The following is a 26342-nucleotide window of genomic DNA, read 5'->3' as shown; positions in this document are numbered from 1 at the left end:
CATCCATTCATGACTACTGGACAAACCATAGCCTTGACTAGATGGACCTTTGTTGGCAAAATAATGTCTCTGCTTTTTAATATGCTGTCTAGGTTGGTTATAATTTTCCTGCCAAGGAGTAAGTATCTTTTAATTTCATGGCTGCAATCACCATCCACAGTGATTTTGGAGCCCAAGAAAAGAAAATCATTGTTTCCACTTTTTCCCCATCTATTTGCCATAAAGTGATGGGACCAGATGCCATGATCTTAGATTTTTGAATGTTGAGTTTTACGCCAGCTTTTTCACTCTCACCCTTATCAAGAGGTTCTTTAGGTTCCTCTTTGCTTTCTGCCATTCAAGTGGTATAATTTGCATATCTGAGATTGTTGATTGGAAATCTTGATTCCAGCTTGTGAGTCATCCAGCCCAGCATTTTGCATTATGCACTCTGCATAGAAGTCAAATAAGCAGGGTGACGATATGTAGTCTTGACATACTCCTTTCTTGATTTTGAATCGGTCCATTGTACCATGTCTGGTTCTAACTGTTGCTTCTTTTCCTGCATACTGGCTTCTCAGGAGACAGGTAAGGTGGTCTGGTATTCCCATCTCTTTAAGAATTTTCTCTACTCTATTGTGATCCACACAGTCAAAGGCTTTAGCATAGGTAATGAAGAAGCTATTTTTTGGAATTCCCTTGCTTTTTCTACAGTCCAGCAGATGTTGCCAATTTGATCTCTGGTTCCTCTGTGTTTTCTAAATCCAGCTTGGATATCTGACTCATGGACATACACATTTATTGAGAACTAGAAAGGCAGAGGAACCAGAGATCAAATTGCCAATATCCGCTGGATCATAGAAAGAGCAAGAGAGTTCCAGAAAAACATCTATTTCTGCTTTATTGACTATGCCAAAGCCTTTGACTGTGTGGATCACAATAAACTGTGGAAAATTCTGAAAGAGATGGGAATACCAGACCACCTGATCTGCCTCTTGAGAAATTTGTATGCAGGTCAGGAAGCAACAGTTAGAACTGGACATGGAACAACAGACCGGTTCCAAATAGGAAAAGGAGTACGTCAAGGCTGTATATTGTCACCCTGTTTATTTAACTTCTATGCAGAGTACATCATGAGAAACGCTGGGCTGGAAGAAGCACAAGCTGGAATCAAGATTGCCGGGAGAAATATCAATAACCTCAGATATGCAGATGACACCACCCTTATGGCAGAAAGTGAAGAGGAACTAAAAGGCCTCTTGATGAAAGTGAAAGAGGAGGGTGAAAATGTTGGCTTAAAGCTCAACATTCAGAAAACGAAGATCATGGCATCCGGTCCCATCACTTCATGGGAAATAGATGGGGAAACAGTGGAAACAGTGTCAGACTTTATTTTTTGGGGCTCCAAAATCACTGCAGATGGTGACTGCAGCCATGAAATTAAAAGATGCTTCCTTCTTGGAAGGAAAGTTATGACCAACCTAGATAGCATATTCAAAAGCAGAGACATTACTTTGCCAACAAAGGTCCGTCTAGTCAAGGTTATGATTTTTCCAGTGGTCAGTATGGATGTGAGAGTTGGACTGTGAAGAAGGCTGAGCGCTGAAGAATTGATGCTTTTGAACTGTGGTGTTGGAGAAGACTCTTGAGAGTCCCTTGGACTGCAAGGAGATCCAACCAGTCCATTCTGAAGGAGATCAGCCCTGGGATTTCTTTGGAAGGAATGATGCTGAAGCTGAAACTCCAGTACTTTGGCCACCTCATGGGAAGAGTTGACTCATTGGAAAAGCCTCTGATGCTGGGAGGGATTGGGGGCAGGAGGAGAAGGGGATGACAGAGGATGAGATGGCTGGATGGCATCACTGATTCGATGGACGTGAGTCTGGGTGAACTCCGGGAGTTGGTGATGGACAGGGAGGCCTGGCGTGCTGCGATTCATGGGGTCGCAAAGAGTCGGACATGACTGAGCGACTGAACTGAACTGAGAACTCATACCTGATGCATTTCATTAATTATGATATCTGGGCTAAATGATTCAAAATGACTAAAATTTATTAATTTTGAGGCTTTATTTTTCAAAAATATGGCCAAATTTTCCATTGGTATTCCCAATACTCTTCTCCAAATCATCTGAAGCCCAGATACTATAATAATTTTCCTAAAACCCTCTTACTGAGACTCTCCTTGATTTCCTGCAGTGTGTGCTGCATTGAATAATAAATGAAACTTTACAAATTCCTGGTGTAATCTTGACCTTAAGGTTTTCTGTGACGGGACCTAAAACAGATATCAACCAATGGCAATGGATTATTTTTTATTTTGCTTTTGATTTTAGTCCTTTTCGTGTCCCCAACTTCTTGGTTGCAGAAAGTAGGCTTCATTTAGCCTCTTTGACATTCCCTGAGTTCCAAAGAGCAGATTCAAAAGGTTGCTGTCAGGGAAGTTAGAGAATGCAGAAACCAGAGAAGTGCAGTCAAGAAATAATGCAAGGTGGTGGTCCAGTGGTTAAGAATGCACCTTGCAATGCAGAGAACTATGATCCTGCATGCCTTAGGCCAGCTATACTAGAACGCCACAATTGCTGAGCTGTTGTGTGACAACTGGAGAGTCCTTGAGATGCATTGAAAGATCCTACACGACGCAGTGAAGATCCCAAGTGCCAGCACTAAGACTGGACGCAGCCAAGAAAAAAAAAGAAAAGAATCTGTGCAGCCACAACTGTGTGGTCTTGGGAAATAGGCAGAGACTACAAGGCCCCTACTCAGGTGGAGGATGGTAATTTAAGCCTGAGCCCAAGATTCCTGGTACACCACCCTGTTACCTCACCACCAACCAATCAAAAGAAAGCCACCTACCCTGAGGTTTCACCCCAAATTTTGCCTATAAAGCTATCCCCCACAACCATCGAAGATTTCAAGATTTTAGGCACAAAGCACTCATCCCCCTTGTATTGGCCCGTTTATAGTAAATGCTGCGTTTTCCTTCACTACAGTCCACTGTTAGTAGCTTGGAGTGAGCAGACCCATTTGGTTCAGTAACAATTTGAAAAATTAACAATAAAAATAAATACTAAGACAGGAGAAATGTGAACAGTGGATATTTTGTCAAAGTGAAAGTGAAGTCGCTCAGTCATGCTGACTCTTTGCAACCCCATGGACACTACCTTACCAGGCTCCTCTGTCCATGGGATTCTCCAGGCAAGAATACTGGAATGGGTTGCCATTTCCTTCTCCAGGGGATCTTCCCGACCCAGAGATCGAACCCAGATCTCCTGCATTGCAGGCAGACGCTTTAACCTGTGAGCCACCAGGGAAGCTCTTGGGATATTTTGGTATTAAGCAATAATTCATTTTTTACAGTGGGATAATGGTATCGTGATCAGTTCCTGCTCCCCTCTCCCCCAGCTGGTTATTTTTTAGATATACACCCTTAAAAATCTATAGATTAAGTTATTTGTCTCCGACTATCTTCCCTTTGGGAAAAGCAGTTAGAGCTGTACTACAGACAATTAAGACTGTCAAAATGCCAGTAATTGTTAACGGTCGTTAATGAGTAAGGTAATTATTCTGTTCTTCTATATGATTTTGGGAATTCCCTGGTAGCTCACTTGGTAAAGAACCCCTGCCTGCAAGAGACCAGGGTTCAATCCCTGGATTGGGAAGATCCCCTGGAGAAGAAAATGGCAACCCACTCCAGTATTCTTGCCTAGGAAATCGCATGGACAGAGAAGCCTGTTGAGCTACAGTCCATGGGATCACAAGAGTGGGACACGACTTAGCAACTAAAACCACTATATGATTTAAGTTTTCCAAAGGTCTTTTTTTTTCTTTTTGAAAGATTCCTTTAGGAAAGAGCAATATTGCAAGGAAATTCAAACAAAAGGCCATAGCACGCGGCCAGAAGGAGTGAAGCATTCTTGTTCGGAAGGCAGCTGCTACTGCTAAGTTGCTTCAGTAGTGTCCGACTCTGTGCGACCCCATAGATGGAAGCCCACCAGGCTCCTCCGTCCACAGGATTCTCCAGGCAAGAATACTGGACAGAGTTGCCATTTCCTTCTCCGTTCGGAAGGCAGGGGCTTTCTCTTTTAGCTCCCACACCTGAATCAAGACTGTTAAACACGTGTTTTTAAACGTCTCGGGGAGATAAATGTCTGAATTAAATTGTATGCAGAATTCAGTTGTGTCACGAGCTTTCATTAACAGGCTCCTCTGACGTCCCACCGGCAGTAGGTCCCTCCCTACTCCTCTCATTCCATCCCAGAGTCTCCCGCGCACCCAACATGGTGGGTCAGGACAGTAAAATGGGTCAGCTCTCCCTCTCACAGCCTGCGCGGGCGCCGGGATGCGCATGCGCATTGCTGCTTCCCTCGTCGACCTTGGCGGATCGCGTTTGCGCGGTGGGGATCAGTTCCCAGCACCGGCTCCGTTTCGGGCTGCCTGCGGTCTCAGTGTGAGGGCGGCCGAAGGGGCTGGCTCGTTTAAGATGAGGCTTCTGCTACTTCTGCTGGTGGCGGCGTCGGCCGTGGTCCGGAGCGATGCCTCGGCCAACTTGGGCGGCGTGCCTGGCAAGAGATTAAAGATGCAGTACGCCACGGGGCCTCTGCTCAAGTTCCAGATTTGGTGAGTAGGAACGCCGGCTCCCGGCCGCACCTCTGCTCGGCCCCTCTGGACTACGCGAGGCCCCGGATCCGCGGCCTAGAGGGCTGAACCTTCCCCGGCCCGGAAGAACGGCGCCAGCAGCCTTCCGCCGCCTGTCTCCTCCCGGTCTCTTCCCGGGTATGGCCTGTCCGCCCTCCTTGCCTCCAAGCACAGCCGCTCACTTTATTATGATTTTTTTTTGTTCCTCGAATGAATGGGATGGAGATGGAGGGTCGGGGAATGGTAAATACTGAAAGGCGAAGGCTTGGGGACACTTGTCAGTACGGAGAACCGGTCGGCGGCGTCACGCCACGGCCATCCGGCTGCCTTGCGGAGGTGGGTTATGTATGAGTCGGCGCTGTGTCAGCGCGGGAGCTCCAGCGTTTGCCACTGGGTTCACTTTTCCTCTCGCCTTTCGTGGGTTACGCCTGGCGGCCTCGCTGCCCGGCTAGACGAAGGTTAACTTGAGTCATTGGAGGGATCCCGCGAGGGACAGACGTCTTTTTCTCCAGCATCCGCCAACGTGACTGTTGGATGAGGGAGTAGGGATTCTGATAGCTGATGGGCTTGGATAGGGAAGCTGATCTCCGTTTGCAATTTCCAAAATGTTTTTGAAAAGGAGCACGTTGCCCTTCTGACAAACGTTCACTTCCAGACAACTGCATCTTCTCCAATCCCCTTACTCCCTGGAGTTTCTTGCTCTGGCATCTCTCTCCACCTTTCAGATCTCTTCGGCCTTAACAGAAGTAGTAAAAACAATCCCTCATCCCCCCAAACCCGGCAGTTTTTGACAGTTTTCTGTAAGTTTGTTGTTACCTAGTTAAGTGTTAGAAGCAGAATAGCAATGCATGTGATAAGGTAAGTGGTGTTGGGAAACGTTTGAAAGGCTCCGATGAAAAACAAAAACCAAAATTGTAAAATTAGAATCCTGTATCTCAAAAGATGTTTTTTTTTTTCTTCCCTCAGAATAGGGTGGTCAGATTAGTAAATCTGAAGAATCCTGTTATTTTTGAATACTGGTGTTGGCCTTAATACATTTAAAATCAGTTTTTTCAAGCTTCATGTATTAATATAAGTGTACTAAAATTTAGATTTTCTGCTTATCCAATTAGCTTTTTGCTCAATCTTAAAGACTAAGCAATTCTTTAAAATTAAATCAATTTAAGTGACATTTAAAGAAAGTCAGAAAATAAGATTTTTGAAGTGAAAACTAAAACCTTGCTTCCTCTTTCTGATTGAAAAAAAGCTTCCTGTAGTGTTTACTGTGTGCCTGGCATATATCATTGTATTTCATCTTTCATATGTGATACTGTAAATGGGAATTTTGGCTTGACTCCCCCCCTCCCCGTCCCTTTTTTTTTTCATTTGAAAGTGGCAGTCTTCTTACTAACTTATAAATATTATTAAGGATTAAGTGTGATACTTTTGGATTTAAGTAGTTAAAAAAAAGACTGCATTTTCCAAGTTAAGTAATTTTTCTATTTGTTATCTCTGGGTTTCATTTGTGCTCTTCAAAAATATTCTTTTACAGTTGCTTATATTGGTTTACTTGTCACAGTAATTTAACAAATGTACCTTCCTCTTAGGTACACAGCAAAATTTTGAAAATGTATAAGTAAATGTAGGGAAAGACATTCCGTTCTTAATTAAGCTTCAAAAAAGTCATAAGTACTTCAGTTGAACTTCTTTTTAAAAGATTATTTATTTAATTGTATTTGGCTGTGCTGGTTCTTAATTGCTGCACGGGCTTTGCCTTAGTTGTGATGAGTAGTGGCTGCTGTCTATTTGCGGCGTACGGTGTCTCGTTGCGGTGGCTTTTCCTGTTGCAGAGCACAACAAGAGAAGAGCACTGGGCCTTCCGTAGTTGCAGCTCCCAGGCTCTAGAGCACAGGCTCGGTAGTTGTGGCGGGCTTCGTTGCTCCTTGGCCTGTGGGATCTTCCTGGATCAGGGATGGAACCAGTGTCTCCTGAATTGGGAAGCAGCTTCTTTACCACTAAGCCACCAGGAAAAGCCCTCAGTTGAACTTTGTTACTTAGTTTTTGTTTCCTTTTGTTCTTTAAGTAGAGAAGTACAGACTTGTCCTAAATTCTTTTGCAGTGATCCTAAGCATGTTACATACAAAAATGCTTCACTCTAAAAAAAAATCTGTATATGGCAGAAAAACCTGTCAATATGCCCTGTGCCCTTTTGTGACCCAGCAATCCCACTGCTGGGCATACACACCGAGGAAACCAGAATTGAAAGAGACGTATATACCTCAATGTTCATTTCAGCATTGTTTACAATATCTAAGACACGGAAGCAACCTAGATGTCCATCGGCAGACAAATGAATAAGGAAGTTGTGGTACATATACACAATGGAATTACTCAGCTATTAAAAAAAAACAGAACACATTTGAATCAGTTCTAATGAGGTGGATGAAAACTGGAGCCTATTATACAGAGTGAAGTAAGTCAGAAAGAGAAGCACCAATAGTATATTAATGCATATACATGGAATTTAGAAAGACGGTAATGATGATCCTATATGCAGGACAGCAAAAGACACACAGATGTAAAGAGCAGACTTTTGGACTATGCGGGAGAAGGTGAGGATGGGGTGATTTGAGAGAATAGCATTGAAACATGTATGTTACCATATGTGAAATAGAGGACCAGTGCAAGTTCGATGCATGAAGCAGGGCACTCAGGCCAGTGCACTGGGACAACCCAGAGGGATGGGGTGGGAGAGAGGGGGAGGGGACGGTTCAGGATGGGGGGACACATGCACCTGTGGCTGATTCATGGCGATGTATGGCAAAAACCACCACGATATTGTAAAGTAATTATCCTCCAAATAAATAAATAAATTAAAATATGCCCTATGCCCTACCAAATACAGGTAAATTTAGCTTGTTTGTTACTTTTTCCCCCTGAGACTAATCTGTATATAGTAAAGTGAATCTTTGGTTTCTGATTTTGATAGAATCTCTTGGGCATTTATTTGCAAGTTTGTTTGGGAAAAGAAGGAAGCTAAGACGAGGATAAATCTGTGAAGACTCTTTTAATTCCATTTAAAATCAAAGTGCTGTAAAGTGCAACTTTTCATTAATTACCAGTTTTAACAGAGAACTCTTTTTTCCAAAACTTTAAACTTTTGTTTTTTCAAACTTTAAACTTTTATTTTGTATTGGTGTGTAACCGATTAACAACGCTGTGGTAGTTTCAGGTGAACAGCAAAGGGACTCAGTCATGCATATACATGTATCCATTCTCCCCCAAACCGCCCAGGCTGGCACATAACATTGAGCAGAGTTCCATGGCTATACAGTAGGTCCTTGTTGGTTATCCATTTTAAATATAGCAGTGTGCACATGAGCTGTTTTCCCCTTCCTTTCCATTTCTTTTGCCTTTTAGTATTTTATATTCCTTATGAGTACTCTTTCTTTAACTCAATATATCATCTGTTAATTGTGGCACTTTTGTAATTGCTAATAGAACAAGATAATGCATAATGGAATTGAAGAGAGAGAGAGATCAAGCATTCAGAGTAGCTTCAACAAACTTCCTATTCTGTTTTCATGTATTTTTTCAGTAAATCTTCATTCAAGACCCGCTTGTGCCAAAGGCTAAAGATAACTTGGTGAACAGGGCAGATGTGGCTCCTCTCAAAGCCTACTGAGAAGCACAATATAACTGAATGTTTGGTTTATTACATCAGTTGATCAAGCAGTTGAAGAAGATGCATGTAAGGATGTTGCATATTTGGAGGAAAGTTTATACTGTTTACTTAGACGTTTAGGCATTAAGCATAGAAAAGGAAGTTTTCTGATCCAACCTTAAGATTCCCTTATCACATTTTTTTTCCTGTGATTTTTGTGTAAATGTATTCTGACAGGTACTGTTTGGCATGTTCGTATGCATGCTTTTTTCCTCCCATATATGTGAATTAACATGTAATCATACTTCCAGCATAGTATCAGTTGTTGCAGTTTAAAGAGATTACTATCTGCAGCTCTTCGTGGTTAATACTTAGTCAACATTTGACAATTGATTTTCTGAGAATAGTAGATTAAAGTTAAGATTTCAAAACATAAGCAGAATGCATCAGAATTTTCCAATTTTTGTTAAAGAACACACTGCTATAATTTTAGGACAACCAATTTCTAAATGGAGTTTTAAGAAGTAAATGGAACAATTACTAGAAGACATTTTAAATGAAATTTATGCCAATTTTTAGCCTTTGCTTTCATAGTATAGAGGCAAGAAAGTAAAGACCAAACACTGATTTGGATGTTAATATTGATCAAGATTAGTAAAATGCTGAATGGAGGAAATCTGAGAAATTTTGAGTTATAGTTTTTTAGACAAATATTTGTATGTTTAACAAATAGTTGAGCCCCAGGTCTATGCAGGTGCTTTGTTTGGTGCTGGGAGTTCAGTTCAGTGCTCTCATAGATGTTAAAGGCAAGAATAGAAGGCAGTCATTAATCCATGACAACACATAAAATTATCGTTGTGTTAATTGCAATCAGATCAGATCAGTCACTCAGTCGTGTCTGACTCTTTTTGACCCCATGAATCACAGCACGCCAGGCCTCCCTGTCCATCACCAACTCCCGGAGTTCACTCAGACTCCCGTCCATAGAGTCAGTGATGCCATCCAGCCATCTCATCCTCTGTTGTCCCCTTCTGCTCTTGCCCCTAATCCCTCCCAGCGTCAGAGTCTTTTCCAATGAGTCAACTCTTCGCATGAGGTGGCCAAAGTACTGGAGTTTCAGCTTTAGCATCATTCCTTCCAAAGAAATCCCAGGGCTGATCTCCTTTAGAATGGACTGGTTGGATCTCCTTGCAGTCCAAGGGACTCTCAAGAGTCTTCTCCAACACCACAGTTCAAAAGCATCAATTCTTCGGCGCCCAGCCTTCTTCACAGTCCAACTCTCACATCCATACATGACCACTGGAAAAACCATAGCCTTGACTAGACGGACCTTTGTTGGCAAAGTAATGTCTCTGCTTTTGAATATGCTATCTAGGTTGGTCATAACTTTCCTTCCAAGGAGCAAGCGTCTTTTAATTTCATGGCTGCAGTCACCATCTGCAGTGATTTTGGAGCCCCCAAAAATAAAGTCTGACACTGTTTCCACTGTTTCCCCATCTATTTCCCATGAAGTGATGGGACCGGATGCCATGATCTTCGTTTTCTGAGTGTTGAGCTTTAAGCCAACTTTTTCACTCTCCTCTTTCACTTTCATCAAGAGGCTTTTTAGTTTCTCTTCACTGTCTGCCATAAGGGTGATGTCATCTGCATATCTGAGGTTATTGATATTTCTCCCAGCAATCTTGATTCCAGCTTGTGTTTCTTCCAGCCCAGCATTTCTCATGATGTACTCTGCATAGAAGTTAAATAAACAGGGTGACAATATACAGTCTTGACGAACTCCTTTTCCTATTTGGAACCAGTCTGTTGTTCCATGTCCAGTTCTAACTGTTGCTTCCTGACCTGCATACAGATTTCTCAAGAGGCAGATCAGGTGGTCTGGTATTCCCATCTCTTTCAGAATTTTCCACAGTTTATTGTGGCATAGTCAATAAAGCAGAAATAGATGTTTTTCTGGAACTCTGTTGCTTTTTCCATGATCCTGCGGATGTTGACAATTTGATCTCTGGTTCCTCTGCCTTTTCTAAAACCAACTTGAACATCAGGAAGTTCACGGAAGTTAATTGCAATAGGAAAGTAATGTAGTATGAGAGAGACCTAGTCACAAGATCAGGGAAGGTTTCCATGAGAAAATGTACTTTGAACAGAGATTTGAAGGTTAAAATATATTTAGAGAGCACTTTTGAGCAATAACATGTTCGGTGGCCTTATGATAGGAGAGAACATAATTTCTTGAGGCCAAGGCTCCTGACCTCAAAGACTAGATAGAAGGTGGCACAGACCTTGGAAGGTCTGGAGGGCCATGTTAAGGAAAAATCAGTAGGTATCACTGTGGGAAAGACATTGTGTGTGTTAGTCGCTCAGTCAGATCTGACTCTTTGAGACCCCATGAACTGTAGCCTACCAGGCTGCTCTGTCCAGGGATTCTCCAGGCAAGAATACTGGAGTGGGTTGCCGTTTCCTTCTCCAGGGGATCTTCCTGACCCAGGAATCGAACCTGGGTCTCCTGCATTGCAGGCGGACGCTTTACCGTCTGAGCTACTAGGGAAGCCCCTTACAGGGGACAAAAAATAGATACAGGGAGACCATTTAGGGGGACTCTTGAAATTGCCCAGGCAAGAGAAAGTGGAGCTTGGAATAGAAAGGTGGTGGCAGAAGTAAAGGGACAGGTCTAAGAGATCTTTCTGAGATTAAGTTAGTTCCTAGTGATTATATATTTGAGGGGCTGGAGAGGTGGCATGGAATGAGAGGTGTCAAAGGTGGCTTCTCAGTTCCGGAGCAATGTCTAATGATAAATGGTATAAGGAAATAATAGTTTTTTGCAGATTTGTGTGTGTGTAGTGGGAGAATGAAAGGGGAGGAATCCTGAATTTTTTTTTTAACTGAAGTGTTAGGTTACAATGTTGTGTTTAAAGTGTACAGTAAAGTGATAGATATATATATATATTATATTTATTTTCTTTTTCAGATTCTTCCCCATTATAGGTTGTTATAAGATATTGAGTGTAGTTTCCTGTGCTATACCTGTTTTATATTTAGTGGTACATATATGTTAATCCTAAACTCTTAATTTACCACCTCCCCATCCCCTTTGGTAACCACAAGTTTGTTTTGTTTGTTCAGTTTTAAAACTAAAAACAGAGTCGCCATGGCAAAATCCTACAAAGAAAGTTTCACTTCTCCCAAACAGTCACAGTAACTGAAACTAAAAACTTAAAATAGCAGGGATTATATTTCTCCAAAGCTAAGATATGATAGATTGTAAGATACACCATTATTTTATGCAGCACTCAGAAGGGAAAAAATATGGCCATTTAAACTGTGACACACTAATGATTATGAGATAAATTTTGGTTTTTAGAAAGATGCTGAAAGGGAAGAATGAACTACTTGGAAACAGTGAAATAAAGGAGTAATAGGAAGTTGATCCAGATAGTAGAGTAGTGGTAGAGTGCTACAGAGGGAAGTAAAATGGTAGCGGTTGCACCTACCACTGTGGTATATGTTTAAAGTTGTATAGAATTTAGTCATCATTTTGTTTTGACCATTTTGAAAATAAATAGCAGGAGCTAACTGAATGCTGTGCGTATAATAGTTGTTTCTTCCTAATAATGAATGAAGTACTTTAGTTCAAAGCATTTAAATGTAAGTAAAATATGAATGGTTTTAAGATTTTATCTCCTTACAGAAAATTAGAACATTGTTTCCTTACAGTTTGCCATTAAGGTAAGTGGTAGCCAAAATCAAATTTAATATATCATTTAGAAACCTCATAAATTTTGAATGGTGTAGTTACTGGGAAACTGAGCATTTACTGGACCAGCAGTTTGGAGGTCTAAAAAGGTCTGCCTTTTTATCTTCTGCATCACTTAGGGGAAATTATATATCTCTTTAGCTCTCAACTTTTTCTTCTATACAATAAGGATGTTGGTTGTATTCTAGTTACTTCTTTTTTATTTATTTTTATTTTTTAAAATTAATTTATTTTCATTGGAGGCTCATTACTTTACAATACTGTAGTGGTTTTTGTCATACATTGACATGAATCAGCCACGGGTGTACCTGTGTCCTGAACACATCCTGAACCCCCTTCCCACCTCCCTCCCATCCCATCCCTCAGGGTCATCCCAGTGCACCAGCCCTGAGCACCCTGTCTCATGCATCGAACCTGGACTGGCGATCTATTTCACATGTGATAATATACTTCAATGCTATTCTCTCAAATCATCCCACCCTCGCCTTCTCCCACAGAGTCCAAAAGTCGGTTCTTTACATCTGTGCCTCTTTTGCTGTCTCACATATAGGGTCATCATTACCATCTTTCTAAATTCCATATATATGCATTAATATACTGTATTGGTATTTCTCTTTCTGACTTACTTCACTTTGTATAATAGGCTCCAGTTTCATCCACCACATTAGAACTGATTCAAATGCATTCTTTTTAGTAGCTGAGTAATACTCCATTGTGTGTATGTACCACAACTTCCTTATCCATTCATCTGCTGATGGGCATCTATATGTACCACAACTTGCTTATTCATTCATCTGCCAATAGACATCTAGGTTGCTTCCATGTCCTGGCTATTGTAAGCAGTGCTGTGATGAACATTGGGGTACATGTGTCTCTTTCAATTCTGGTTTCCTTGGTGTGTATGCCCAGCAGTGGGATTGCTGGGTCGTATGGCAGTTCTATTTCCAGTTTTTTAAGGAATCTCTACACTGTTACTTCTAATATTCTATTAAGTACTGTTAAGAAACTTAAAGGAAAAAAGTGAAAGCATGTATGTATGTCTCCTTTACATCTTTGTCATGTAAGAGTGTAGTTGGAGTCCTCTAGTTCATCTCATTGATATTCCCTGCTTTCCAAAAAGGAAAATCATGTTTTCAAATACTTTATCTTGATTGAGATGCAGCCTGAAATTGATCAGAAATCGTGGCCACGTAGATTTTAGCAAGAACTGATAATCAATCCCTTAGTTTTTTTTAATTTGTTTTTTGATTGAAGGACAATTGCTTTACAGAATTTTGTTGTTTTCTGTCAAACCTCAACAAAGTCCTTGGTTTTTAATGCCCCCTTTTTCATACCACTTGTTTTCTCTTTCTGTTCAGTTTTTAGGAAGACATGATTTTTTTTTTTAAACTGCAACATTTAAAAACCAGTTGTCTGGTAGGAGAGACAGACATATAAACAATATTACAGTCAAATATTCTGTTCTGAGTGTTCTAAAAGAAGTCTTAAAAACCCAGAGGGAAGAAAGATTACCTATTCAGGAGGTTGGAAGGCTTTGCAGAGAAGGAAATGAAATCTTGAAGGGTATGCGGAACTCTATCAGGAGATACAGAAGATGAGCTTTACTAGCTAGAGGAAGAACACATGCAAATAAAGCCTGACTCAGCATGCAGGCAGAGTACACAGAAATAAGGAGAGCTGGGGTCAGATAATCTGTTAAAAACACCCAGCACAGTATATCTGCTACTGCCGTTTATCAAGTGCTCATTATGTAATTTATTGTTTGTATTCTTGTTAATGTTATAATGGTAACTTCAGTAAATAAACCTTTGAAAGCTTTACTTACTGGCTTTCACCTTTAAAAAAATTAAGATAGATTACTGACAGTTGATGCTGAAAGCTTAGCTTCTCTGTACACTGCTGCTGAATTGAATCTCAAAGACAGAGTTTTGGGTGAAGTAGAAAAGGATCTGCCTACCAAATAGGAAATGTGGGTTCGATCCCTGGGTCAGGAAGACCCCCTGGAGAAGGAAATGGCAACCTTCTCCAGTATTCTTGGTGGGAAATCCCATGGAAGAGGAGCCTGATGGGCTAGAGTGCATGGGGTCGAAATAGAGTCAGACACAGCTTGGCAACTGAACACATCAGTTTTATTGGTTTGCCAGGCAAAGGAAGGCAGAGCAGACTCCTGCTTTGTGTCCCAACCCAGGGGGATTTCATGAGTTTTATACAGTAGTTCTGGATGGGGTTGCTGACAGGATTAGGGTGCGTGCAGGGCTCCAGGTGGTCTGGTTGAGCTTCTGTGGTCTCTTAAATCTCACCTCGGGTGGTTTCCTTTCCTTATAAGCAAGCACCAGAGTGCTTGCTTTGGAACTGCTGCCCTTTGGAACTCAGGGAGTGTCCTGGAGGGTGGAGTCTTGGCTACAAGAAACAAGGGACAAAAAAGGCTTCTGTGCCCAGAAGCCCCACAGGTTCCTTCTCAGTTTCACTATGAAAATAACTTGTTTGTTGTAAAAATAATAAAAAAAGAAAGTATATAGAAGAAAATGAAAAACACTTGTAGCTCTTTGATAACATTTTGAAGAATCTTCCTTCAAGCTGACTCTTCACAGACACATGCTATATTTTATATTAATGAGTTCATAGTTCATAGTTGTATGGTTTTATGAAATTTGCCTTCCCCTCCATCACTTATCTGTTCATATCAGTAAATACTGTTCTGTATCAACAGGCATGCTATGCTATACTAAGTCGCTTCAGTCGTGTCCGACTCTGTGTGACCCCATAGACGGCAACCACCAGGCTCCCCCGTCCCTGGGATTCTCCAGGCAAGAACACTGGAGTGGGTTGCCATTTCCTTCTCCAATGCAGGAAAGTGAAAAGTGAAAGTGAAGTCTCTCAGTCGGTTCCGACTCTTAGCAACCCCATGGACTGCAGCCTACCAGGCTCCTCCATCCATGGGATTTTCCAGGCAAGAGTATCAACAGGCATAGTATTCCATAAGATAGGTATTCTTTTTGTGTTACTCACGTAGTCGTGTCAGACTCTTTGTGACCCTATGGACTGTAGCCAGCCAGGCCTCTCCGTCCATGGAATTCTCCAGGCAAGAATACTGGAGTGGGTTGCCATTTCCTTCTCCAGGGGATCTTCCTGACCCAAGGATGAAACCTGGATCTCCTGCATTGCAGGCAGATTCTTTACCATCTGAGCTATAGGGAAGTCCATAGCTATTCTTTAATTTATTTAAGCTACTCAGTCTTTTGTTTAACATTTATGTTTGACCTAATTATTCTTTTTTTAGAATGTATATATTTTTGGCTGTACTGGGTCTTCATTGCTGCCACAGGCTTTCTCTAGTTTCGGTGCACAGGCTTCTGGTTGCAGTGGCTTCTCTTGTTGTGGAGCATGGGCTCTAGGGCACGTGGGCTTCAGTAGTTGTGGTGCCTGGGCTTTGGAATCTTCTTAGACCAGGAATTGAACCTGTGTCCCCTGCATTGGCAAGTGGATTCTTAACCACCGGTCAACCGGAGAAGTCCTATGTTGGTCCTAATTTTTCATAAAATTACTTTGTTAAGGTGACTGTCAGTTATCTAGTGTACTTGTCCAATCATTTCCATAAACTAAATCCATATAAGTAAAATATTATGATTACATTAATGGGTATCACATTTAAAATTTTGACATAGTTAAACTAGGTAATTCTCTTACTAGAAGATCTTACAGTGGGTTGGGTTTTTTAGAATTCTCTAGTTTATTTCTCTGTAATCAGAGAACGTGACATTTGCTGTCATGTTTTATTCCACGGACGTACTGAGGACTTAGCCCTTGGAGACAGCCTCTCATCAACAAGGGACTATTACGAAGAGGTAGGGGAGGAACCAGGAGTTTTTGCAGGAAAAAAAAATTGGTTATCAGAGTGTCAGATTACTGGAAGAAATGAAAGAATGAACGAAAGAAAAACCTCTCAGGTTAATGAATTTAGCGCTTTTCTATATGTGGGAAGTTGCAAGAGTCTGGGCTTACTGAAATTTCTTTGATATGTACTTTAACTGTCTAGGTCCAGTATCCTGTTTTTCTCCGTCCCTAATCCCCTCAGGGCGCGCAGCTGGGGGTGTCTTCTGTGGCTGATGGCTTAATGGTTGCAGCATGCTTTGCTGACTGAGATAGCTGATGACATTCTTCATCCACATACTTATTGGGCTTTCTTTGTGACCAATTGTGATCAATTGTTGTAAATATTCTGTGGTCTCTCAGGGTGTTTTCTATAGGAAAGAGACCTGGTTTATCAATAAACCCCCTGTATTGATGATACTACTCAGATCTGTAATTTTTGTGTATTATTCACCTATTACTGATTCAGTTTTTCACCCATCAGTTTACTTCTTTTAGGGCCTCAAATATATATATTTTTTTCTTCTGCTTTTTGGTTTCACGGTTTCTTACAGTCCTTCCTTATCTCTTTTTATCATTCTTTTTTTCTTCTTGCAGAATGTTTTTGGATGTAGGCTTTTATTTTGAATCTTTTTTTTTTTTTTTTTTGCTGTTTCTACTCTGAAGTTGTGACAGTTTTTGCATAGTCCCTCAGGTGTTTCATTTTTTTCATTCCTGTTTCTCAAGCAAGACAAGGAAAACAGCTTCAGATATTATCAATTGATGAATTGTATCCTCTCCATTAGACTGTTACCAGCTTACTCTCTTTTCTTCATTAGAATGTTGCCAGCATCACAACAGCATAGATCTTTGTCTGTTTTGCTTGCTGCTGAATATCTAGAACCTAAAACAGTACCTGCCATCAGGCAATATTTATCGAAAAAATGAATACAATCCCGTGGTAGGCCACTCAGGTCATGACATAATCTGTCTTCTCCCCCTGACCGCCATTTAAAAATTTCTAACTGGAGTGTTGAACAGTGCTAATATTGTTCCTTTCAGTTGGATTTTTACCTGGTTGGCCTCTACTTCAGTTTGGTAGCTTTTAGGCGTAGAATGTGATACATGTAAAACATCAGTTTTGAATGTACTCCATACTCAGTAACCTTTTTTACCTGGCTGCCATCTTTACGGGTGGGGCTAACCTTCCAAAATTCATTGTGTTATTGTCTGTCATCTTTCTGCTGCTCTCATTTCTGAGATACCCCTACTACTTATCCTGTTGGTGGTTTTCTTTCTAAGGTTCCTGTTTGTGGTTTTCTTTCTAAGGTTCCTGGCCTTATGGTAAATAGATGGGGAAACAGTGGAAACAGTGTCAGACTTTATTTTTCTGGGCTCCAAAATCACTACAGATGGTGACTGCAGCCATGAAATTAAAAGACGCTTACTCCTTGGAAGGAAGTTATGACCAACCTAGATAGCATATTCAAAAGCAGAGACATTACTTTGCCAACAAAGGTTCGTCTAGTCAAGGCTCTGGCTTTTCCTGTGGTCATGTATGGATGTGAGTTGGACTGTGAAGAAGGCTGAGCGCCGAAGAATTGATGCTTTTGAACCGTGGTGTTGGAGAAGACTCTTGAGAGTCCCTTGGACTGCAAGGAGATCCAACCAGTCCATTCTGAAGGAGATCAGCCCTGGGATTTCTTTGGAAGGAATGGTGCTAAAGCTGAAACTCCAGTACTTTGGCCACCTCATGCAAAGAGTTGACTCATTGGAAAAGACTCTGATGCTGGGAGGGATTGGGGGCAGGAGAAGGGGACGACAGAGGATGAGATGGCTGGATGGCATCACTGACTCGATGGAATTGAGTCTGAGTGAACTCCGGGAGTTGGTGATGGACAGGGAGGCCTGGCGTGCTGCGATTCATGGGGTCGAAAAGAATCGGACACAACTGAGCGACTGATCTGATCTGATCTGATCTGATTCTAATATCTGAAATCAGTCTGCAGCATGCTGGTAAAAGCATAGGAGTAACAGGAAAGCAGTAAAGCAGCCTGGAGACATCTCTAGTTTGGCCAATGAATTAGCATAGAACACAGTGTTGTTTTTTTCCTAATCATTCTGACAACTTATAAAAATGCATTGAGGATGAACTTTATGGCATGTGAATTATACCTCAGTTTAAAACAATGTATTGAAAAGAATAAAAGCATGAAATTATGTGAAATATTTTAAGTTGAGACAAAAATTCTTGCAAAATGCAGGTGAGTTGCCATTTATTGAATGCTTTCATCTAATCCCTTTTACTGAATGGCTATATATCTTATAAATCTGTTGATGAGAAATGCTTTCCAGATTAAAGAGATAAAATCCCTTCCCCACAAAGAGCTGAGGAACTTATACAATTTATTAGTTCTTTATGGAATAGTCTGCAGCAAAAGATTTCCTGAAATGTTATGCCAAAGGTATAGGGAAACTAGAAACTAGTCACCTCAAGAATAAGACACAAAGACTAGAGAGAATAAAAACAGATCTTTTATTGAATTTTATGTTTGTCAAATCTTTGGAATAAACTCAAGAAACCTGGAATCTTAGAAGCTTTGTTAGGTGTATTTTGTAATCCTAGGTGTTTTTACTGTGGTGGCCATTGCAGTGTTCTGAGAGTTAGGCAAGTGGAATGGATATCATTTGGTTTCATATAATACCGTTCTTAAAACCTGGTAAGCTCATACCTGTTTAAAAGTTTTGCAACTTTTAAAAATGCTGAGCAAATTCTGGTCTCTATTTTGATCTTCAGTCAGAGTGTGTATGCACTCTTTTTTTTTAATTGAAATACAGTGTAGTTAATTTATAGTATTTTGGGTGTACAGCATAGTGGTTCAATTTTTTTTTTAGATTCTTTTCCATTAGAGGTATTACAAGATAATGAATATAATTCCCTGTACTATACAGTAAGTCCTTGTTGTTTTATCTGTTTTATACATAGTAGTGTTTATCTGTTAATCTCAAATTCCTAATTTATCTCTCTCCTGCTTTTTGTCTTTGGTAGCCATAGGTTTGTTTTGTATGTCTGTGAGTCTTACTTTTGTTTTTTGCATACATTAATTTGCATCTTTTTTTAGATTCTTCCTGTAAGTGGTATCATATACTTGTCTTTGTCTGAGTTAACTTCACTTAGTATGATAATTACTGGGTACATTCATGTTGCTGCAAATGAAATTGTTTTATTCTTTTTCCTGGTTGAGTAATATTCCATTGTATACAGATACTACATTTTCTTTATCCATTCATCTGTCAGTGGACATTTAGGTTGCTTTCATGTCTTCTCTATTATAAATAGTGCTGCTATGAACACTGTGTAAGCATTCTTGTTTGTAGTTTTTCTTAAAAAGCATTTATCAGGTTTGTCTATTCACCCCAAATATCTTGTTTCTTGGTTTATAGAACCCCTTGTTCAGATTTCATTGCTTAAAGCACTTAGAGCATAGCAGGGGATGCACTAGACAAATGTCCATTACTAGTTTGTCTACTAAACAGAACAAGGAGAAATAAAGATTACATCTAAAAATGCAGTTTTCAATGATCAGTGAACTGTTGGACTGGTCAGTGCTGTTGATAGTTATAAGACGTGGTATTTACCAAATACCTTCCTGATTTTCTGGGTTCAGCACAGGGGAAATATTAGTTGGAATTCCTAGAATGCAAGAAGAGAAACCTAATTTAAACTGGTTTAAACAACATATTTGGAAATCCATTTAAAATGACTAAAAGAAGAGTACAGAATCCAAAGGCAGGAAAGCAAGTGTGCCTCAGGATGGAGCTAAATGTAAGGCTGAACCGTCTGAGGGGACTTTGTTCACGCTTCCCCTGGCTCACACTTGTACTTTTCTCAGTAAAATATTTTATTTTTTTTCTCTTTGAAGATTGATTTATCTCCTCTCCCTAGTCCTTTTAAAAGATTACCCCTCTCTACCCACAACAGCTCTGATTAAATGTTCACCTGTCTGGAGAGAGTTCCCTTTTAAAAAAATATTTTTTATTTATTTGGCTGTTTTGGGTCTTCAGTCTTCATTGGTGCATGTGAACTCTTAGCTAGTGGCATTTAGTTCCCTGAGCAGGGGTCAAACCTGGGCCCCCCTGCGTTGGGAGCACAGATTCTCAGCCACTGAACCACTAGGGAAGTCCTGATAGTTACTTTTTAAAATCCTGGTTCTTCATTTTTAGAGAGGGCACTCAGGTCTTCCTGGGACAGGTTTGCATTTCTGGAACATCAGATACTGGGAGGAAGTTGAGTTTTATTGTAGAAACAGGAGCCAATCCTATGTGTGGGTAGTTGATGATTGGAGGGGAGATTATTCTGAATAAAAGAGGGGGAGGGTGGTAAGTTCAAGAGATGCAAAAAAGAGAAAGAACTCACAAGGTTTTATTTTATAACAACAAATAGCTGAGATTTTGCCCTGTTTTCCTTTAGTAAGGAAATAGGAGGGGTAGGTTTTGATGTAAGCAGGCATTTGACTACAGTTACGGGCAGATGTTGGTATAGAAAAGGAAAAGTGGGATGATTGGTACCATGAATTAGACTGAAACACGATGGACTGAAAAAAGCACAGAATGTATTTGAAACAGCATGCTGCTGCTGCTGCTGCTAAGTCGCTTCAGTCGTGTCTGACTCTGTGCGACCCCATAGATGGCAGCCCACCAGGCTCCCCCGTCCCTGGCACCCGACTCCAGTACTCTTGCCTGGAAAATCCCAAGGACGGAGGAGCCTGGTAGGCTGCAGTCTATGGGGTTGCGAAGAGTCGGAGACGACCCAGAGACTTCACTTTCACTTTTCACTTTCATGCTTTGGAGAAGGAAATGGCAACCCACTCCAGTGTTCTTGCCTGGAGCATGACCATTCCTAAATTTCCTTTCTGTTTATTACAGAAAGGATCATCTAGTTTGTATGCAGGTTCTTTCTTTTACAAAATTAATCTTTGAGAAGTACTATGTGAAATATTTTAAATTTAGCAGTTGCAAAAGTTGCTTCTTATTGTAAGGTATTTTTGTATCACAAGGAAGAGATTTCAAAGTGATTATATGTTTAGTTGCTAAGTCGTGTCCAACTCTTTTACAACCCCATGGATTGTAGTCTTCCGGGCTCCTCTGTCCATGGGATTTTCCAGGCAAGAATACTGGAGTGGGTTGTCATTTCCTTCTCCAGGGGATCTTCCCAACCTAGGAATCAAACCTTTGTCTCCTGTGCTTCCTGCACTGCAGGTGGATTAATATTCCCTTCCTGCACTGCAGGTGGATTAATTTACTTCTTAAGAACTTTGGTTCAGGGGCCGAAGGAATAGGCAGCAGCTACAACATGTTTTTAGTATGTTCACATACTTATTTTGTTGAAGGTATTCTATGAGTTATATAGTTTTACTCACTGACCCAGAAAGAGTGGAAAAGTCGAAAGAGCTGGGTGTAGTGGTGGATGTGAAATGATTACTGATTCCTTACCATGTGTGCCTTTAATTTAACATCTTTCATACCTCGATAAACACTAGATATGTTTTATTTTGGAAAACATCTGTCAGCAATAATGATTGCTATTTCAAAACAATTTTAACATTTTGGGGAAATCATTATATAGGAAAAAAGTTACTTGTTTTTTCTTCACACATCTGAAGGCAAATATAGGGAGGAATGTTTACTTATGTATGAGAAAACTTGTCTAAGAATATGTTGTCAGTCTTGTAAATTGCTTCATTTTTCAGAAATAAATATACAGTTGTTTGTTTTGAGATATAACAGTTTCAGGTGTACAGTGTAGTGACTTGATATTTGTATATATTACAAAATAATCACACAATAAGTCCAGTTAACATCTGTCATTATGCACATAGTTACATTGTTGGGGTTTTTTTCCGTGATGAAAACTTGATTTCAAGAGCTACATTCATATATGAAATACAGTATTATTAGTTTATAGTCAACCATGTTGTACATTATACATCCCCTTGACTTATTCATTTTATAACTGGAAATTTGAAGAAAGTTACAGATTTAAAGTCCTTTTTAGATGTCAAGATTATGGGTTGATTCAAGAATATGGTGTGGAGTTTGATACAAAGATCTGAGATTTAACTGAGGGGTTGGGACCAGGAGAACTGATTTCTGAGCACAGTAGCCAGGGAGGAATCTAACCTGTGTGTTGCCTGTACTTAGACATTCCTCTCTAGCTGGGCCTCTTGGGGCTTCCCTTGAAGAAGGGTTGGAACTCCTAGAGCAAAGACGAGGATTGTGGGACCCACAGGCTTAGTTCTCCCAGAGGGAGAATCTGTATCTTCATCAGAAGAACCTCAAGAGTTCTCTGCTACTTTATGGATACTTGATTGTAGCCTTAAAGTAGCAGAGATTTGTGGACACAGGAAAAGTTAGCTCTTACATCATCTAACTGTCTTGTTGAGGTTTAATGGAAAGGGCCTAGGATCTGAAATCATAAAGTCTGTGTTCCAGTCTCAGCCCTGACTAAGGGGGACCATATCTGAAGTCACTTGATCTCTCTGGGATTCAGTTTTTCCTCTTTGTCTATAAAAAAGGAAATTTCAGCTCAAGTCTCCAGCTCTCAAATACTGCATTAAAAGTTACATATTATCATTTTAGATCATCAACTCCATTGTAAATACTGATGCAAACTTAGGCATTGAAATTATGTGGCATTTCTTGGTTTCAAGGTAGTTAGGTGTGTAAGTTGTTGCTGTTCAGTCACTCAGTCATGTCTGATTCTTTGTGATCAGGTTTCTCTGTCCTTCACTATCTCCTGGAGTTTGCTCCAATTCATGTCCGTTGAGTTGGTGATGCTATCTAACATCTCATCTGCTGCCCTCTTTGCCTTTTGCCTTCAATCTTTCCCAGCATCATGGTCTTTTCCAATGATTTGGCTCTTCGTATCAGGTGGCCAAAGTATTGGAGCTTCAGCTTTCGCATCAGCCCTTCCAATGAATACTGAGGGTTGATTTTCTTTAGGATTGTCTGGTTTGATTCCCACATTAACTGGTTTGAACCCCATGCGCAGTATAAAAAGGTAATGTAAAGCACATAAGTGCTTTACATTATTTTTGTAATATCTTCAAAACAAAAGCAACATTAAAATTCTCTTATATAGAAAGCAGTTGTGGCAAAAAGACCAATACTTGGTGAATCTAACAATAGTAATGATAAAATGTTGGATAAAGTAAATGTTTATTCGTAAACATAAAGTATCTGGAGAGTCTTAAGTTCTTTTGTTTAGTTAATAGAGACATGTCTCCTTTTGCAAAAATTTCGTACTTATCTTTTGTGAAATTTTCATTCTCAGTGTAGAAGAAGTATTATTTGTAAAGAAAGAGTGGTGAATTTCTCTTTTTTTTTTAGTGAGTTTTCTTATACTGAGATCTACTAACATTTGGACTTATTCTCCCTGTCAGATATAAATTTGATGCTGTTAGTTTGGGCTGGTGTGGAGAAGGCAATGGCAACCCACTCCAGTACTCTTGCCTGGAAAATCCCTTGGATGGAGGAACCTGGTAGGTTACAGTCCATGGGGTCACAGAGTCAGACATGACTGAGCGACTTCACTTTCACTTTTCACTTTCACGCATTGGAGAAGGAAATGGCAACCCACTCCAGTGTTCTTGCCTGGAGAATCCCAGGGACGGGGGAGCCTGGTTGGCTGCTGTCTATGGGGTTGCACAGAGTTGGACACGACTGAAGTGACTTAGTAGCAGCAGCAGTTTGGGCTGGTGATGGTGGTGGTTGATATTTTTTTTTTCCTGGATGATTGTATGATTGACAAAGCTTGCATCTCAGGTTTCGTCCTGCTATCAATTACTGATACTATTTCTTCCTACCAAGTGGAACCTTCATTGCTTTATATTGTATTCTTGATGATAGACATCCTAACAGGTATGAGGTGATAACTCATTGTGGTTTTGATTTGCATTTCCCTGTTGATTAATGATGTTGAGCATTTTTTCAAGTGTTCCTGGGCCATATTTATGTCTTTTTTGGAAAAATGTCTATTCAGGTTCCTTTGCCCATGTTTTCTTCTTTTTTTGGCCACATTGCAGCTTGTAGGATCTTAGTTTCTGGACCAGGGATTGAACCCAGTCTCCCACAGTGAGATCACTGAGTTCTAACCACTGGATCACTAGAGAATTCCCCTGTTGCCCATTTTTGAAGTGGATTATTGATTTTTTGGCTATTGAATTATATGAATTTCTTATATATTTTGGATATTAACCCCTTATTGGAAGTTATATATGCAAGTATTTTGTCCCATTCTGTAGATTGTCCTTTCATTTTGTTTATTGATGGGTTTCTTTGCTGTGCAGAAGCTTTTTAGTTTGTTGTAGCTCCACTTACTAATTTTTGCTTTTGATGTCAAGTTCAAAAAATTCATCATGAAGACCAATGTCAAAGAGCTTAGCCCTGTGTTTTCTTCTAGGAGTTTAATGATTTCAGATCTTCTGTTCAACTTCCGTTTTGAGTTGATTTTTGTGTATGATGTAAGACAGTGGTCTCCTTTCATTCTTTGCATGTCCACTTTTCCCAACACCATTTATTAAAGAGACTATCCTTTTCCCATTTTATATTCCTGGCTCCTGTGTTATAAATTACTTGAGCATATGTATGTGTGGGTTTATTTCTGGATTCTGTCTCCTTGATCTCTGTGCCTTTATACACCTGCCATACATACTGTAGCTTTGTAACATAGTTTGAAGTAAGGAAGCATGGTGCCTCCAGCTTTATTCTTCTTTCTAAAGATTTCTTTGGCTACTTGGGGTCTTTTCTGGTTTTATACAAGTACTAGAATTGTTTGTTCTATTTCTGTGAAAAATGTCATTGGAGTTTTGTTAGGCATTGCATTAAATCTATAAATTGCTTTGGAAAGTATGGACATTTTAACAATTTAAATTTTTCTAATCCATGGACATGAAATGTTTTCATTTATTTGTGTCTTCAGTTTATTTAGTCAGTGTCTTACTAGTAAGTTTTCAATGCACTTTTGTCCCCCTGTATATGCATTCTGGTGGCATATCTTCCTTTTCTTCCTGGAGCAACATATAGATCCACAGTTTAGTTATTCAGAGATTTTAATGGAGATGATTGGATGCTGTTGACTTAATTTCTGGAGTAATGACATGGATTACTGTCATTGCTGAAAAGTATCTTCTCAGTCTGTTTTTATTTGTAAAGTAGAGAGTCAGAAGGGATCTAAGAAATTTTAAAGTTTCTTTTATTGTGATTGAGCAGGCAGTTAAGGGTAGAGTTGGAATAAGAAACAATATGTTGTGTCTAACGCCTTAGCATTTTTTTAAGATTCCTGTGCCCAGACTTTTTAAAAAATTATATTTATTTATTATTGGCTTCACTGGGTCTTCATTTCTGTGCACATGCTTTCTCTAGTTACGGCAAGGGGGACTACTCTTCATTGCTGTTCATGGGCCTCGTTGTGGTGGCTTCTCTTGCTGCAGGGCATGGGCTCTAGAGCTCCATAGTTGCGGTGCATGGACTTACTTGCTCTGTGGTACGTGGAATCTTCCTGGACTAAGGATCAGACCCATGTCCCCTGTATTGGCAGGCGGATTCTTAACCACTGGACCACCAGGAAAGTCCCCTGTGTCCAGATTTTGAATGTCTCTAATTCAGATAAATGAGTTGTTTTCATTTCATTGTTTATACAGTTGTTGATAAACAAAAAAACAGAAAAACGGTATTTGGAAGTTGAGGATATGGTGACTTCTGTAAATAGGCATTTGCTTCTTCAACAATAACCCACATCTGTAAAGATTAATGTTCTAATAGAAGGATTTACTTGAAGGTAAGATAACTCATTTGTGAGAAAAGTCCATTTATACACCGTCAGTCATTACTAATATATGACTGTTTTGAGAAAGATTTTTAATCTTGGTAATAATTTTTAAGTTTTATATAATTACAAAATGTTGTTGTTTAGTCAGTAAGTCATATCTGACTCTTTTGTGATCCCATGGACTGTAGCCTGCCAGGCTCCTCTGTCCACGGGATTTTCCAGGCAAGAATACTGGAGTGGATTGCCATTGGCTTCTCCAGGGGATCTTCCTGACCCAGGGATCTAATCTGTGTCTCCTGCATTGGCAGGCAGATTTTTTTTTTTTTTTTTTTTACCACTAAGTCACCAAGGAAGTCCTGTAACTACAAAATAAATCTAGTCATATTCTAAACCACTTAATGAAAACACTTTTATTTTTTGCAGTGTTTCCTGAGGTTACAGGCGGGTGTTTGAGGAGTACATGCGGGTTATTAGCCAGCGGTACCCTGACATCCGCATAGAAGGAGAGAATTACCTCCCTCAACCAATATATAGGTAAGTAAATGTTGGCTTATTAAGGAGCTTTTAAATGAATTTTTTTCTCATTTGTCAATAAACTTTTATGAATTGGTTGAATTAACTATCCTTTGTTATTATAATTTCTTAGTTGGT

General features: G+C 40.1%; 1 protein-coding gene across 1 annotated transcript in view; it reads left to right on the top strand.

The window, feature by feature from the left end:
* Nucleotides 1–4335: 4335 nt before the first annotated feature.
* Nucleotides 4336–26342, top strand: part of SELENOT (selenoprotein T) — a 31824-nt gene continuing 9817 nt past the window's right edge. The window contains exons 1-2 of the mRNA XM_027543604.1: nt 4336–4598; nt 26115–26225. Of these exons, the coding sequence (XP_027399405.1) occupies nt 4462–4598; nt 26115–26225 (248 nt within the window). The 5' untranslated portion in view covers nt 4336–4461. The remainder of the gene's footprint in view (nt 4599–26114; nt 26226–26342) is intronic.

Source organism: Bos indicus x Bos taurus, chromosome 1 (genome assembly GCF_003369695.1).
Source record: "Bos indicus x Bos taurus breed Angus x Brahman F1 hybrid chromosome 1, Bos_hybrid_MaternalHap_v2.0, whole genome shotgun sequence".
In the NCBI taxonomy this organism is placed as follows: domain Eukaryota; kingdom Metazoa; phylum Chordata; class Mammalia; order Artiodactyla; family Bovidae; genus Bos; species Bos indicus x Bos taurus.
This window is presented reverse-complemented; position numbering and strand designations above follow the sequence as displayed.